This window comes from Bos mutus, chromosome 11, assembly GCF_027580195.1.
Source record: "Bos mutus isolate GX-2022 chromosome 11, NWIPB_WYAK_1.1, whole genome shotgun sequence".
NCBI lineage: Eukaryota > Metazoa > Chordata > Mammalia > Artiodactyla > Bovidae > Bos > Bos mutus.
In genome coordinates, this window is record NC_091627.1 from 77,294,637 (window position 1) to 77,309,957 (window position 15,321).

General features: G+C 51.5%; 1 protein-coding gene across 2 annotated transcripts in view; it reads right to left on the reverse strand.

Moving 5' to 3' along the window:
- Nucleotides 1-15,321, reverse strand: part of TTC7A (tetratricopeptide repeat domain 7A) — a 123,350-nt gene that overhangs the window by 67,957 nt on the left and 40,072 nt on the right. For both annotated transcript variants that reach the window (XM_070379626.1, XM_070379627.1), the window contains 3 exons: nucleotides 6,697-6,775; nucleotides 5,726-5,883; nucleotides 5,054-5,117 (listed from right to left, as the gene is read on the reverse strand). In XM_070379626.1, coding sequence (XP_070235727.1) covers nucleotides 5,054-5,117; nucleotides 5,726-5,883; nucleotides 6,697-6,775 — 301 coding nt within the window. The remainder of the gene's footprint in view (nucleotides 1-5,053; nucleotides 5,118-5,725; nucleotides 5,884-6,696; nucleotides 6,776-15,321) is intronic.

Here is a 15,321-nt window from a genome sequence, read left to right on the forward strand (position 1 = left end):
GGGCCTGCTGCTCACCCCCCACAGCCATCCCCCTAGAAAGGAGTCTCCCTCCCTGGAGGACACAGTCACATTCTGCTCCTGCTGTGCCCCCCACCAGCAGACATCGTTACCACTGGCTCAAGAGCCGCCAGCCCACAGAACCGAGAAATAACATGTTCTGTGCCACGTATCATCTACACAGGATCCTGGCCAGGCCCCTCTCAGCCCCCTGCTTCTGCAGCAGAAGCTTTCCTGCCAGCGAGGGTGAGAGGCTCTCCCATCTCCACTGCCTCGAGCATTCTGAGCTGGCAGTGGTTAACAAGCCCTTTCCCCTCACAGCCTGCAGCACACAGGGCCTCATGTCCGAGAAAACCAGGTGCCAGAAGCTGGAACAATCTGTGCTCATCTGCGGAGTTCCAAATGGAATCAAGTCCGGGAAGCACTTTTTAAAAAACAACAACAACAAAACTGTATCCTCAAACCAGTTTATCATCCAACCAGAACTGAACCTAAATGTTTTCTAAAATTACTGAGTCAGAACCAGGTATCTATAAGGATAAAACAAAAACATGTTGGCCACCCACAATGTACCGGGCATCTTGGTGTTCATTTTTGTACTTCATCCACCCAGTGGAGAAAGAGATCTTATTGGTCCCATTTTACAGATGAGAAAACAAGAGAATCAAGGAGGTAAGAACCTGTCCAGGCTATAAAGGTTGTGAATGGCCAACTCAAGATTCAAATGGCTGGCTGCCTGCCTTTGGGCATGAGTGGCAGTTAGTTTGTTGACCTCAGGATCCCAGGCCCCAGAGACTTATCCACCCACCCACCCTCTCTTAACCCAAGCCTTGTGTTCTTTCAGTTCCCAGGAGCCTGACAGCAGCAGCCACTTCTCCCCCAGCTGAAAGAAACAGGGGGTTGAGTTTGCTATAACACATTTTCATGCCTGAGATCAAGATTTTAGAAATGACAGAGTCCTATACCCTCTGGTTATCCAGTGAGAAAATCAGGCTGATTTTGACACATGGTTTTTCAAAAACCAGAATATGCATTTGAGGTTCAGCAGACTGAGCTAATTCCTTCTGACTGGGGGGCCAGGCCCTCCTCCGGGTCCCTAGATGCATGTTCTACTAGGTAGGAGGACATCTGGGACAAGGGCTGTGGTTTTAACTTGTCATCATTCTGTCGCCAGTGCTGAGCACGCATGCCACATCATCGCTGCTCAGACAAGACTGGATGGATGGAGGGTGGGTGGGTGGATGGATGGGTAGGTGGGTAGGCATTTTTAAATGCCCTTTTGGCCCCCCAAATTCAAATCTGAGTACAAAACACAAGTCTCCTTTAGCCAGTTGTAACTCATGTCCTATGCATTTCTATGATAGCATTTGTACGGTTCCTATTTATCTCTTGCAAGACAAGGGCTCCCCTATTCATTCTGATCGCACTCAGCCTGCCACAAAAACCATACCTACGTTACCAGCCCTGCACTCAGACAGAATACTCCTGTGAGTTCCAGATCACAAAACGGGCCGAGAGGAAACCTGCAAACACCCTTTCCTGAAGCAGCTGCACCGGGGACCTGGAGGTGGAGAGCTGTGATGACTCTGCCTCTTGGGCTGGTTGTGCTGGAATAGCTGTTGCCGTAGCCTAGTGAGTCCTATAGGGATTGGGATAACCCAAGGAGCCCGCAAGGCAGCCATCTTCTTTAGAAGTTTCTCCTGACCACCTCCAGCCAAACCCAGCCAGCATTAAAGGGAGATGAGGAAAATCCTGCTGGTACATGGAGGTCAGGCTGAGCCTCAGGTGGTCAGTTAAGGGGTCAGAGCAGGAACATGGCAGGGGTGCCCACAACTGATGGAGAATGTGACCTGTGGGGAAGGAGAGGGTACATCTAGGGCAGGTGAGAAGTCAGGGGCAGTCTGGTCACTCTGAGAAACCACTTGGAGCCACAGTGGTCAGATCCTGATCCCCAGGTGGAAAACCCTCAGATGAGACATCAAACTACTTCCATCGCCAACACCCTCCTCCAGATGTCTGAAACTTCTAGATGTGTGACAGGCTGGGTGTGAGGAGGAGGAAACCAACCAGCCAGCCTCGAAGAGTGCCTCCTCCCAGCCATGAAGAGTGCCTCCTCCCAGCCATAGAGCACGTCTTCTGCTGCGCATGCCTCAGGGAATTCCCACCACATCCCCACCACGTCGCCTGTGCAGGCCAGTGAGCCACACACCCTCCCTCAAAAGGGAAAGAACTGCTGGGAGGGAAACCACCTCGGCTCCAAGCGTGGGTCACATTTTAATAAAAGGCCGTTTTCTACTTGGAGTGTTTGGGGGGAATCGCTTTAATGGAAAGGCATCTAGATTCTGGTTCTGGGCACCCAGATCAAGCAACGGCCATAGGAAATCCTCTGCAGAGACAGAGTCCAGCCTCTGTCCCTGCCAGGGAGATAAACGCTGACCATTCTCATACAGACAGCCAAGGCCCTGTTTACAAAGCCCTTCCCAAGCCCTGTCTCACTTGATAATCAAAGTTATCCCCCTGGCCCTTTTACAGATGAGAAAACCAAGTCAGTGAATCACAGACGTGATTTGAATCATGGCTGCGAGGATTATAGTATGTGACCTTGACCAAAGCTGTGGTTTTTCTAGCAGTCACATATGGATGTGAGAGTTGGACCATAAAGAAGGCTGACCACCAAAGAATTCATGCTTTCAAATTGTGGAGCTACAGAAGACTCTTGAGAGTCCCTTGGATTGCAAGGAGATCAAACCAGTCAATCCTAAAGGACATCAACCCTGAATATTCACTGGAAGGATTGATGTTGAAGCTGAAGCTTTGATTCTCTGGCCACCTGATGCGAAGAACTGACCCTTTGGAAAAGACCCTGATGCTGGGAAAGATTGAAGGCAAAGGAGAAGGGGGTGGCAGAGGATGAGATGGTTTGATAGCATCACCTACTCAGTGGACATGAATTTGAGCAAACTCTGGGAGATAGTGAAGGACAGAGGAGCCTGGTATGCTACACTCCATGGGGGTCCCAAAGAGTCGGACATGACTTAACAAGTGAACAACAAATGACCTTGACCAAGACACACATCTGTCCTGGACCTTACTTTTCATATCTGTAAGATGGGAACATAGTAATATTAGATTAAACAATATGGAACTTACTTTTCACATGGCTCAACACAGTGCCTACTAGAAGAGGTGATCAGCTTGGAAACTGGCAGAGAAAGGACTCAAGAAATGTTCCCAGTTTCACCTTCTGATGTCCCACCTGCAGACAACACTGCAACCCTCAGCACAGGAAAGTGAAAATGATGGCCTGCGTTTCCCAAGGCAGGTGACTCCCCTGCAGTCTTACCTGATGGTGTAGGTGCTGAGATGGCCGAGGTGTGTGTAGGGGGCAGGGAGGGGATGCTGGTCTACGGCTGAGGGTCCATAATTATAAACTGGGGTTCAGTCTGTGAGAAGCGCACTGTTCTCCCATGAGAACCAGATCTGGCCTTGGTACCGCTACGCCCACATTGGGCTAACCAGCTAGATGCCCCTACTCAAGCACACGCCCTGCAAATCTTTCAGGACCACATCCTGGCCACTTTGCTCTTGGGATCCAAATATCCACACCCCTTCCTGGGCACTCTTGGATCTGAATGGACCCCACCTGGCTGAGGAAGGATACACTCTTTCTCCCCTAATCCAGTGACCCCAACCCCCCACCCCCCTACCCCCCATCTACTTGTAGGAAGGACCTGCTCAGCTGGAGACAACCCACTGACCAGAGTTCTCTAAACAAACCCTGGCATCACACAGGTCCAGGTGTCCAAAGAGACATTTGTTTCTGGCTGTTTGGGGGACCTGGTTTCTTAAACTCCACTTTCAGTCACTGCTCTCAGATGCATCATTTTTAGAAACCTAGTTCTCAACCCAGGGGTCCCCAGCTTATAAGCTCTGAGGGGCCCCTGCATCAGAGGACACCTGACTTTGCTGCTCCTGCCCACGCCTCCTCCAGTCCCCTCAGGCCACATCCTTCATCTCACCACCTCCTGGACTACCCAACACATCTCTTCCCCTAACTGAGCCTCCGTGGCACAGGCGTGCGTGTATGAATGCACACGTGTGCATGTGTGTCTGCCTGGGGCAGGACAAGCGGTCTTATGAAAAAATCTAGAGAGTATTTCACGCCTTACCCCCTCTGCCTTATTTCTGCACAGCACTCAGGCCCTGAAACCCTGGATAGTTGAAGAGTTATTTGTTCACTGCCCACCTCCCTCACTAGAATGTAAGCTCCATGAGGGCAGGGAGTTTTCTCCATTTTGTCTGCTGCTGTTTTTCTGGCATCCAGAAGGGGCCTGGCACAAAGTAGATGATACTCTGAATTAAGAGTGGCATGGGACTTCCCTGGAAGTCCAGTGGTTAAGACTTTGCCTTCCAATGCAGGGGGTGAGGGTTTGATCCCTAGTTGGGGAGCCCAGGTCCCACATACCTTGTGACCAAAGAAACCAAGATGTAAAACAGAAGCAATATTAAAACAAATTCAATAAAGATTAAAAAAGGACTGGCATGAGTGTATGAATACATACTTGTACAGGCATCTCACCCCTGTGAGTTACTGTCACTTTAGAGGTGAGGAGCTGAGGCTCACAGAGCTTAGGTGATCTGCCCAAAGGCCATCAGCAACTGAGTGGCAGGGCTGGAACCTGAATCTAGGCCTTGTGCCATGAGAATTACACGTTCCTTCCACTCCCCTCCATCACCACAGACCCAGCTCCCAGCTGTTCATGCAACATTCTGTTGACAAGCTGATGATATCATTTAATTCCAGAAGGAGGAGGTAGGAACTTGTCAGCTTAGTCCCTGGTCACTGGAGGACAGGACCCAGGCCCCCGCAGGCAGCCTTGTACACCACACCTAAAGCTCATAAGCAAGCCACACCCCCTGGGGGGCAAGCAAAGCCTGCTGCAGTGACATCCACGGGGGGCTGATCTCAGTCAGGACCTGGTGTTCTAAGCCTGAGCCCCGCAGCTTTCCCCCACAGGGCGGAGGCTGGAGGCCCGGGTAGAGCCTTGGCACTCACCATGGACTCGCTGATGAGGAGCAGCAGCAGGGCTTCCTCAATGTTATCCTTCGGGCAGTAGAGGCTGGAGGACAAAGAAGGCAGTCTGGCTGCAGGGTGGCCCTCACCAAGCAGCACAGCTGGCCTGCCCCACTGGCCCTTCTGCCCCGGCGTCGGCACCAGCCCTCGTAAGGTGACCTTCCCCTGCATAATTCACAGGCACCGGATTCCACCTGCAGTTCTTTATCGTGCCCCAGAGTCATGGACCTGAAAGGCTGTGGTGGGCGAGGGTGGGAAGCACTGCAGTGCTCTTGGGGTGGGGGTGGGGATGCCCCTTCCAGCCCCCAGCGCTGCCTGCAGTGAGTGGCTGGGGCAAGCTGCAGAGAAGAGTGGGAAAAAAGCTCACAGACCCCACCTCCAATTACTGGCACAAACGAGACAGATAGTGCATGAAAGCAGGAACTCCTCGAATAATTGTTTGGCCTTTGGAAGCCATACAGGACCCCTACACCCACCGTGAGCCCTGCCTTCTCTAGTCTACTCGGCTCCTGCCTGTTCTAAGGAGCCTGCCTGGCAGGGAGCTGGGCGGAAAGTGCAGGAGAGCGTGGAGCAGAGAGAGGGGCCACCTTGGGAACCTGACCCCAGGGACGGTGGCCTGAGTTTGGAGTGGTCCCCTGAGCAGACAGGGCTTACTTGTCTCCTTCGTAGAGGTGAGGTTTCCGCAGGGCCTGCGTGATGAAGGAATTCTCCTCCTTGCTCATGAACTCAGGCAGAGGCTGAGACAGGGGGTTCCAGTAGCACTCCTCACTCAGGGAGTGCAGCAGGACCCCTGCCAGGTGCTTGGCGGCCATCTGGCAGAGAGGGCAGGACTCAGATGCAGGCGCACGCTGGCTCTGCCCTGCTGGGCCCTCCACCCACGGCCCGGCCACATCTGCCTGCTGGCCACGTGCTGCCCCTCCAGGAGGCCCACCACTCCACCCCCAAGGAGCCCCCTCCCTTCTCTGTGCCTCTAGCACTGAGCTGCCCCCACCCCTTCCGTTGGCCTTTGATGGCTCCCACTTCATCTTTTGTCCTCTTTCTTCTCTAGACAAGAGGTACATTTCCTCCTCCTTCTGGCCCCACGGAGCCCAGCATGGCTCTGAGTGTTCACAGGCCCTTGCAGAGAGTAAGGCCCCCTAGTACAAGCAGCTTTCTCCACCAGACACCTTCCTGATATTTGACAGAGAAGTGTAGAGTGAGAAGCAGCTGTGGCTCTGATTCAGGGTGAATAAAAACCTAAGAGGGCAGGCCTGAAGTGGGGCAGGAAAGCGAGCCAAAGTTCTTTATTAAGATCAGAAACAAAAGCCTGAGAAGTAGCACACCACCGTGCTAGGAAGGGATGTCAGGAGGCTTCAGCACTGATCTAATGTGAGGGGCTATGCACAGTGCTGTGATGAGAAGGATGCTGAGGGCGTGTCCCAGGCTTGGAGGAAAAGAATGCTGCGGTTGACTAGCAATGTCTGCCATGAGCATGACAGGGGAGGATACACACGCACACGTGCACGCGATATATGGTCATCCCTGATTCAGGGGTTGCCTGCTAGGACTTCTGCAGCCTCCTGCTGAAATCAACCCCTGAATAAACCAGCCAGAGCCAGCACCCAGCCCTGGGGCTCCTCCATTACCACTTTGAAGTTCTGAGTTGCTTTGGTCTCCACAGTGCGTAGCACCTCCCGGAGCTCTTTCATGCCTTTCACGATGTTCCTAGTGGGAAGACAGCAGAAGCAGGGTCGTTACCAGCCTAGTTCCCACAAAGACATCCTCATCAAACCTGAGGATGCTAGGAGGAGCCTGCCCATTTGAATGTTATTCGACAACATCCAGTACTTGGTAAGAAAGGTCAGAACTGTAACACCAGGATCCTAGGGGCCCAGGACTTCACTGATCAAAGAATACAAAGGCTTCCTCTTTCCTACAGCCCTCCAGAAACCCAGGCCTCCAGTTCACCATCAGAAAGGGACCAAGATTGGGTCTTTCAGAGAGCCAGAGGGAATTTGTTATATGATGCAGGGAGCTCAACCAGCTGCTCTGTGACAACCTAGAGGGGGGGGGACGGGGTGGGAGGAAGGAAGGAAGTTCAGGAGGGAAGGGACATAGGTATACCTATGGCTGATTCATGTCGATGTATGGCAGAAGCCAACACAACAAGTGGTTTATGCACAATTGTAAAGAAATTACCCTCAATTAAAAAAAAAAAAGGATCGGGTTATTTCAAAGATATCATTCTGGCCCAAGTACTCTGGGCTAGTGTCAAACTTTCAGACTTGAGGTCAGCCTCAAATTCTCCATCTTCACCCACCACCTCTGGTCTACACTGGAATCCATCCCCTCCTCTTAGTCCTTACATCACCTGGGGCCTAGATGACAGCAACAGCTGGTCTTGCCCACTCCAGTCAGGCCTCTGAGCCTTAAGCTTTTTAAAGTGTGATCCACAGTAAGAAATATGTCTGACATTGCAACCCTATATATATGCACACACTGCTTACATAGAACTGAAGTACGTTTCTTGATCCAATATCTCTCTCTACTACATGCACGGCAATCCACTCTGATACGTTCTATTTTACATTTCCTGCGACTTCCCCTTTTGAAAAATGCTCGCAGCAGCCCACTAAGCAGATTATGCAACCCACTAATGGGTGTGACCTGAGTGTGAAAAACTGCTGCCACTGTCCCTTGAGGACTCCACCTGACACGCAGGAGACATCTTGTTTCCCTCCACGTTTGCTTTTCGTTGGTCCCCCTAGGCTTACAGAATCCAGTTGAGGCCCTCACAGGGCTGTCAGGCCTGCTCCTTGCCTCTTTCCCATGGCATCTCTCACCACTTGAGTCCTTTCTGAACAACTTTCCCTATGTCAAGTCTTGGCACAGGCTTCCCTCACTGCCTTTAAGAGCCCTTCCCCTGCTACTGCTGCTAAGTCACTTCAGTCGTGTCCGACTCTGTGCGACCCCATAGACGGCAGCCCACCAGGCTCCGCCGTCCCCGGGATTCTCCAGGCAAGAATGGGTTGCCACTGCCTTCTCCCCCTTCCCCTACACATCCTTAAAAAAAACACCTGTGTCTTTACACATCACTTTCGATATCATCTCCTCCTTGCAGCTTTCCCAGGCCCTCCTGACTGTGTAGCTCTTGCCTTGTGTTAAGTCCTCTTTCGAAGCAAGCATGGCACTGCGGTCATTTCCCATTTACAGGCTCACCCCCTTTCGCACTTTGCACCCCCTGAGGGCAGGGTTCCTGTCTTGTTCCTGAAGCTCAGCTTGGGCATACAGCATGTGCTCAGCAAATGCCCTCACTTGTTCTGGGGGGTTCTCTAGATCACAAGGAAAATCAGTAGCTGCCAGGGAAGCAAATTTAGAAATGAAAGAGGATAAAAAGCCAAAGGTGACCACTCGGGAAGTCACATGAGTCCCTCCTGCAGCTTTTATGCATGAAACAGATTCCTGGGGACTTTGAGCTTGGAGCCATAAAAGGACAGAAGCTCAATTCCTTGCCTTCTGGAAACCTCTGGTTTCTGACAAGCAAGCAAGCAACATTATAAATTTTGATCCCCGTTTGTAAGATTGACAATGGAGACTAAGACCTGGGAGATAGAATAAGAATCACAGCAATCTTCCCTAGTCTGTCCAGAGCTTCTGAAGAGCCAGAAAGGGCATGAAGCACAGGGCACCACAGGCTCCTTAGAGACTTCTTGTCTGGGGGCTGCTACTGAAGGCAGAGTTCACCTCTGTGGGCTGTGCGCAGTCCCCTCCTCTATAAAGTCACACCTTCAGTTTCAAACAGCATCTCCCAGACTCCTATCATCTACATGCCACATCTACACTTTTGGCTACTAGCTGTACACCATTAGTGTTACTGCTTTGTGCAATACTTTTCTTTATATCTTCTTTCTTTTTACTTCAGTAGACATCCCACCTTCATCAAACATACCTGAAATCATGGATTTGGTGTACAAGTTGTTTGGCTTCAGGTTTCGCATTTCTTTTTTGCTAACAAATATTACATACAGAAGTACTTTTTTTTTTCAGAAGTACTTTAAAAACCTTAGTCCGTGTATCACTTACAGCCATTTGTGTGCCACTAGAGGTACTAAGGTGGGACCAGCGGCATTAGCATCAGGGGAACTTGTTAGAAATGCAAATTCTGAGGATCCCTACTCCAGATCTGCTGGATCAGAAATTCTGCTGTGGAGTCCAGCAATCCATGTTCTATCAAACTCCAAGAGGGTCCCAATGACATTCAAGTTTGGGAACCACTGATTTAGTCGATTCCTCAATGCCTTCCAGTTCTCCTATGCTAAGCAATCAGGTTCCAGGAGGAACAACCTGACATGGAAACCCTGGCTTTGCAGCCAGATCCTAAATCTGCAATCTTAGGAAAGTGAGGTAGCCAATCTGACTTCTAGTCTCCCTGTCTGCAGGAGGATTCCTCATTTGCTCCCAGTGCTGTCAGGAAGATGAATATATGTGAAGCCCTGAGGACACCAGGCATGTGGTATAGACTTACTGAGTATTAGCTATCTTCCCTATTTTCCTTTCTAATCTGGGTCCTAAAGGTCACATTACTTATGTTTTAATTTGCCACATTATTTTGCACGGAAGTTCAGAAGCTAATGAGTAGAGGGGGAGGAAGTACCCAAGGGGCTGCTCCAGTTTTGTGTCCATCTTTCTCCTTCCATCAGCCCCGCCCACAGGGGACATAAGAACAGGACTCCCTGATAGGCAGACCACACCCAGGGACAGGCTGGGAGCCCCAAGCCCGAAAGCAAGAGTCTGCAGCAGAAGCCCTTCAAGCCCACTGAGGACTCTGCCTTGGAGAAGGACCCAGAGGTGGACAGCAGGGGCAGCTGAGAGGAAAACCACACGGCCACCACTATTAGAAGAGTGAGAAAAGATGCATGAATTCTCAGAAGACAGGAAATGGCTGGCTCTGGGAACTCAGCTGCGGGAGAGCTCTGCTGGAGCAGCTGGGCCACAGGCTGAGGAAGGCTGGACCCTGGGGCTGCCCGGGGCCCCTTTGGCCCAGAAGAAGCCAGGAGTGCCCCGGACCTGTGGGTGATTTTCCACTCTGTGGGCTACCTGCCAGCCTCCTCCCTGGCAGCCTGGCCAAGGCTGCTACCAGGAGGCCAGAGCCAACAAGGACTATGATCCCTTCTTCCCACTGCAAGGCAAGGACTGTCCTCTCTCTGCCTGTAGTTTCTATATCATCAACACTCAGAAAGTACTCCCAGGTCAGCAGGACTGGCATTGCCTGGGGATTTGGGAGAAATGCAGACTCCCAGGGATCCTGTTTCTCCCAATACACACACAATTTAGGAATGAGCACTGTATTTTAACAAGATCTTGTGCTCCCAAAGTTGTATATTTTTATTGTTTTCAAATCTGTAAGGGAACTGGGCATCTAAATAAGCTTCCAAGAATTTTTTAGCAAAGTAATCACCCTTAGGCATCTTTTGGGTAAGTTCCAATTTTTATTGAATGCAGATAAAGAGAAAAACCGACAAAGGTTCCGGTGGCCAGAGCTAGACAGGGAGAGACCCAGGCTCCTGGCCAATGCTGATCTGTTCTGAAATGTCAGGAATGCCCCTCTCCCTCAGCTCACCCCTCCAGGAAATGGGAAACAAGCTGGGGTCTCTCCCACCAGCCTGAATAATCCTGTCGCAGGTCTAAACTGATGATGCCAGGTAGAGCTGGGACTTTTCTGAACCCCGTGAGAGGCCAGTTTGAAAGATCTCTTTGTTCCAATCTCTCACATTGACCTTTCTGAGCAAAGCTGCCACTTTAAACAATATCCAATCAGGAGCCTCCAACAAACCCTGGCCCAGAATCAGGCTGCATGCAGACAAGCCAGGAGGCCATGGATTCCAACTCAAGCAAACCCTGGCTGGTCAGGAGCAGAGAGAAAGAGATGTGCATGCAGTCATGGGTCAACGGAAACAACCTGTCTTAGAGTGGCCTGCAGGTGGGCCATGCAAGGAGGTGGCAAGCTCCCCAGGGCCCCTGGTCAGCAGCAAGCAGTGGGGAGGATTTTGGAAAGCACTTTATCTCATTCAGTCTTTGCAACTTCTAATGAGGTTGGTGAGGGAAGCTTCATATTTCTGGGCACCAGCTCAATGCTTGGAACACAGGAGGCACTCAAGAAATTATTGTGGAATAAATCCATCCATTCTCCAAGGGGAAAATTAAAGCCCTGAAGACGTCTGCCTTTTCAGGCCATCACTCACACAATGGAAAAGGTGGGCTCCCTGCAGGCACCAAGGGATTCAGATTTCACTCCCTTCTAGCTAACCAGACCCTCCAGAAAGACAACGGTGTTCTGACTTGGCACAGTTACACTTCCCTTTCCTGGCTATCTGACCTCCAGGACTCCCTCGACTAAGTCTTTTCAAAGGGCTCACGGCATACCAAGTACCTGGATATTGTCTGACTCAATGGACATGAGTTTGAGCAAGCTCCGGGAGCTGGTGATGGACAGGGAAGCCTGGAGCACTGCAGTCCATGGGGTTGCAAAGAGTTGGACACAGCTGAGTGACAGAACTGAACTGGATACTGAACACCAACTACCTGTTCTCAACAGGCATCCAACTAGTACAGGGGGAATGAATTAAGAGACTGATGATAAATGAATAGCTCATTTATGGGCTTGCACGTAAGGAGCTCATGGTCTATAAATTTAGCCATGCCCCTGATTTATTCAAGAGCTTAGCAAAATATTTTGCATATAGTAGGGTGCTCAACAAATTTTCTTGAGGGAGAGAATGAGAAACAGGGAATGAGAAAATACATGGAATTACCACTGAATGGAACCTAAACAGGCTCTGGTATGCATGGCCCCGGCCAGAAGTCTCTGTTTCAGGGCTGGCACTGCTAATCATGTATGAGATGTTTCTGGTCAAAGACCCAGAATTGCACAGCCAGGTCCCAACAGCTGGAGAACTGAACCAGAAGACAGGGTCAGGTGAAGTTCAAATGGTTATCAAGCTACTCCTTCCTGCCACAGAACCACATCATCATTTTCAAAAACTAAAGCTCTCCTCTTCACTCTCAACCCCAGAAAAAGACTGTGACACTTCTGTGCAGGGCCCTGAGGACATCCAAGCAAGGGGACCGTTCTAGCGAGGTCGGGGATGGGTGGTGGTAAGGACAATAAGTAAAGACTGTGCATTGAGAGAGGCTGGAAGGATGTGCCTTCTCTGATGGGCCTCCAAGTTCTCCCTTTGCCTAAAGAGGTCTCTTCCGTGACCACCAGGAGGCTCTCCTGGGTTTTGCCGTTGGGTGACTCTGCTCCCTGGATGCCCCCTTGAGCCATCCGTCTCCTGCCCTCCCCCAGCACTGCAGATACTGGGTGGCTGATGAGAATACTAAATTACTGCTGATTGGACACATCCTTCACTGGGTTATACTTAATAGCAGGCTGGGTTTTCTAAGGTACCTACACACACACACACACAGTAAAAGGGAGGGTGTTTTCATAAGGCTTCACAGCCTGCCAAGCCCTGCAACTCCCTTAGAAAACACACATTCCCTTCTCATTCCCTTCTCTATTGTTTGGTTTTGGTACAAAGAACATATATTGCTTTATTGATTTAAAAAAAAAAATAGAAAACTTTTTAAAAAGCACGCACAAAACATTCAGCCCACCTGGTTCGACCCACATAACCCAAGCTGGCTGCCAGACCTGAGCCAAGAATGGGCTCTGTACATCTAGGGAGAAAGAAGGGAAAAAAAAAAACACTCTAAGGAGAAATGGCCCCTTGCCCACTGTGGGGGAAGGAGACAAGTCAGCTCACATTCTTTTCTTGGGAGATGCTCAGAGACCCAGTTCTAGTGAGGTCAGGGTCATCAACAGTGTCCCTGGCATTGCACCACCCTCAGCTACCCGCTGCTGCTTCACTCCTGGAACTGCTTCATGCAAAGGAGAACCAAGCCTCCCCCACAGCCAAGACCTTGGGCTCACCAACCCCCAACTGAGAGATGCCTCCTCCTGGTAGTCGGCATCCGCAGAACTGCCTGGGGCGAGGCTCCAACCAGAGTCCACGGCTGCCCTCTGGTGGCAGCGAGGGGGAAGTGGAACCCAGGTACCCCAGGTCCCTGCCCTTGGGGAGGGGCCTTCTAACTCGGGACTTTCGGGCCAGCACTTTCAGTCCCAGGTCAATTAGGAACTTTGCCATCAGTCACAGAGCAAGGGGCAGGAGTCAGCTGGGGAAATTAACTGCTGGATCAATAGGGCAAGGCCCTTGGAAAAAATGAATGTCCCTCAGACACTGAATGAGTAAGCGGGCAGCATGAGGGAGGCCCAGGCCTCAGTGAAGCTCAGGGTTAAAGGAGAAGCACTGTCTGGAGGCCAAGCAAACACCACTCACACTGCACAGTGGAGAGCACCACACCCTTTAAGTTATTTCAGATCCTCAACTGGAGGAATCAATCCTCAATCCTCAACAAGTTGGGCCCTGGGAGCCAGCACTACTCGTGGTCATCTGGCCCCTGGGGCTGAGCACCCCGTTCTCAGCAGGGTCTCCTCTGACCCTCTGGAGCCTGGGTCCACACCATGCCCACATGGGAATGAGCTCCGGCTCTCAGATTCCAGCCCAGAGTCTGAGAAGCAGATACCACCACCTCCCCCTGTTCTTTAGGCCCTAACAAATGTCCTCTAACACCCAACAGTGCCGGAGCCCCAGGGACTCCACTCCGCCCAGCCTGTCAGAACACAGTGTCTCCCTAGAGTCCACCCTGTCCCAGGCGGCGCCCAGCTCCCTGCCTTCTTTTCCTCCAGCACAGGGCACTGTCCACCGTCCACACACGGCTCCTACAGCTCCCGCTCAGACGCGGGCTCTGTAAGGAGGGTCCTCGTCCGGCCCAGGCGGCTGGGGGCGACACTCAGGGCTCTCAGCAGCAAGCTGGGAGATGAGCTGCTGGGCTCTCCTCAGGGCTTTTCCATCTTAGCCACCTTTCCCCAACTCTTCCCAAACACCCCAAGAGCCCAGACAATGGGAGTGAAATTTAACCACCAGGAAACGGCTCTGGAGCCCTTTAAAAGACTCTCCAGGGCTGCTCCAGAGACGGTGACGGGGGTGTCAGGTATCTGCATCCCAGTCTCCCCCCGACCCTGCCTCTTGCACCTTGAGCTAAGACAGTGGTTCTCAAGTGCGGTCAGGCTGTGGGGTGGGACAGATAGTTCAGCACCAGGTTTGGAGGCAACACCAACTGTTGGCCTTGTGACTTTGGGCAAGTTCCTTAAACTCTCCTTCAGGAAAATGGGGATATTACTAGTTCCAACTTTATAGGATTACATGTAAAGGCATCAGCATTCTGCCTGACATGCAGTAAGTATTCAACAAATATTGGCGACTATCAAGAAGAAAGGTGTAAAGACATTATTCAAAGCCCACCCAGGCACCCGGGACTACTTTATCTTTGTCACATTCCAGGGTCACCTCTGGGCTGGATGAGTTCATAGGAAACAGAGAGGGAAGGACCGAGCTGCTGCCAACATCCTGAGAACTGCTCCTCACACTCAGGCTTTCAAATGTTCGGGCTGTTCGCTGGGAAACAAATGATGATTCAATCTCTATTTGTCTATATGTGGGAGGCAGGGTGGAGCAGGGGTTGGGGGAGTTGGCATCCTGGCTTTAAGGACCAAAATTTGTGCTTCAGGAGATAGAGGACAAAGACAGGGGAACAAAGTGACAGCCACAGAAAACGAACCAAAATGACGTGGGCTTTCCCGGAGGGGTGATGGTTGGTTAATGCCTCTGCCCACAAGGGGTGCGTGCACGCACACACACACACACAGACGCACACAGCCTGAGTGTGCGGAACAAAGACAGGGCAGGAAGCAGGCCTACTCTAGGGAGGAGCAGGCCTGGTTCCGGAAGAGGAGCCACTCTCTAAGAATGTGACTCAGGGTCCCAGAGAAGGAAGCGGAGCCCTGACTCAGCACAGCAAGGATCATCAGGACCCTGTCCTTCTCCCACACACCCCACAGGTGCCATGGCTGCCCTCTGACACCCCCGAAACCGTAAGTGGCGTGGGTTTCCAGGCCACTCAAATCTGAAGCTGGAACCCCAGGGAGTGATGTCAAGCAACTGACTCAAGCTCATTTGAGCCCTGGCCCCGGGGGTCACATGACCTCCTTCACAGAGCACATGGTCCAGCTTGGCACAGAGCATGTGCTTGATAACTGCTGGCTCTCTCCTTCCCTCCTGGCTGTCCAAGATGCTCACCTTGACCTCGTCACACCAGCAGAAAAACCG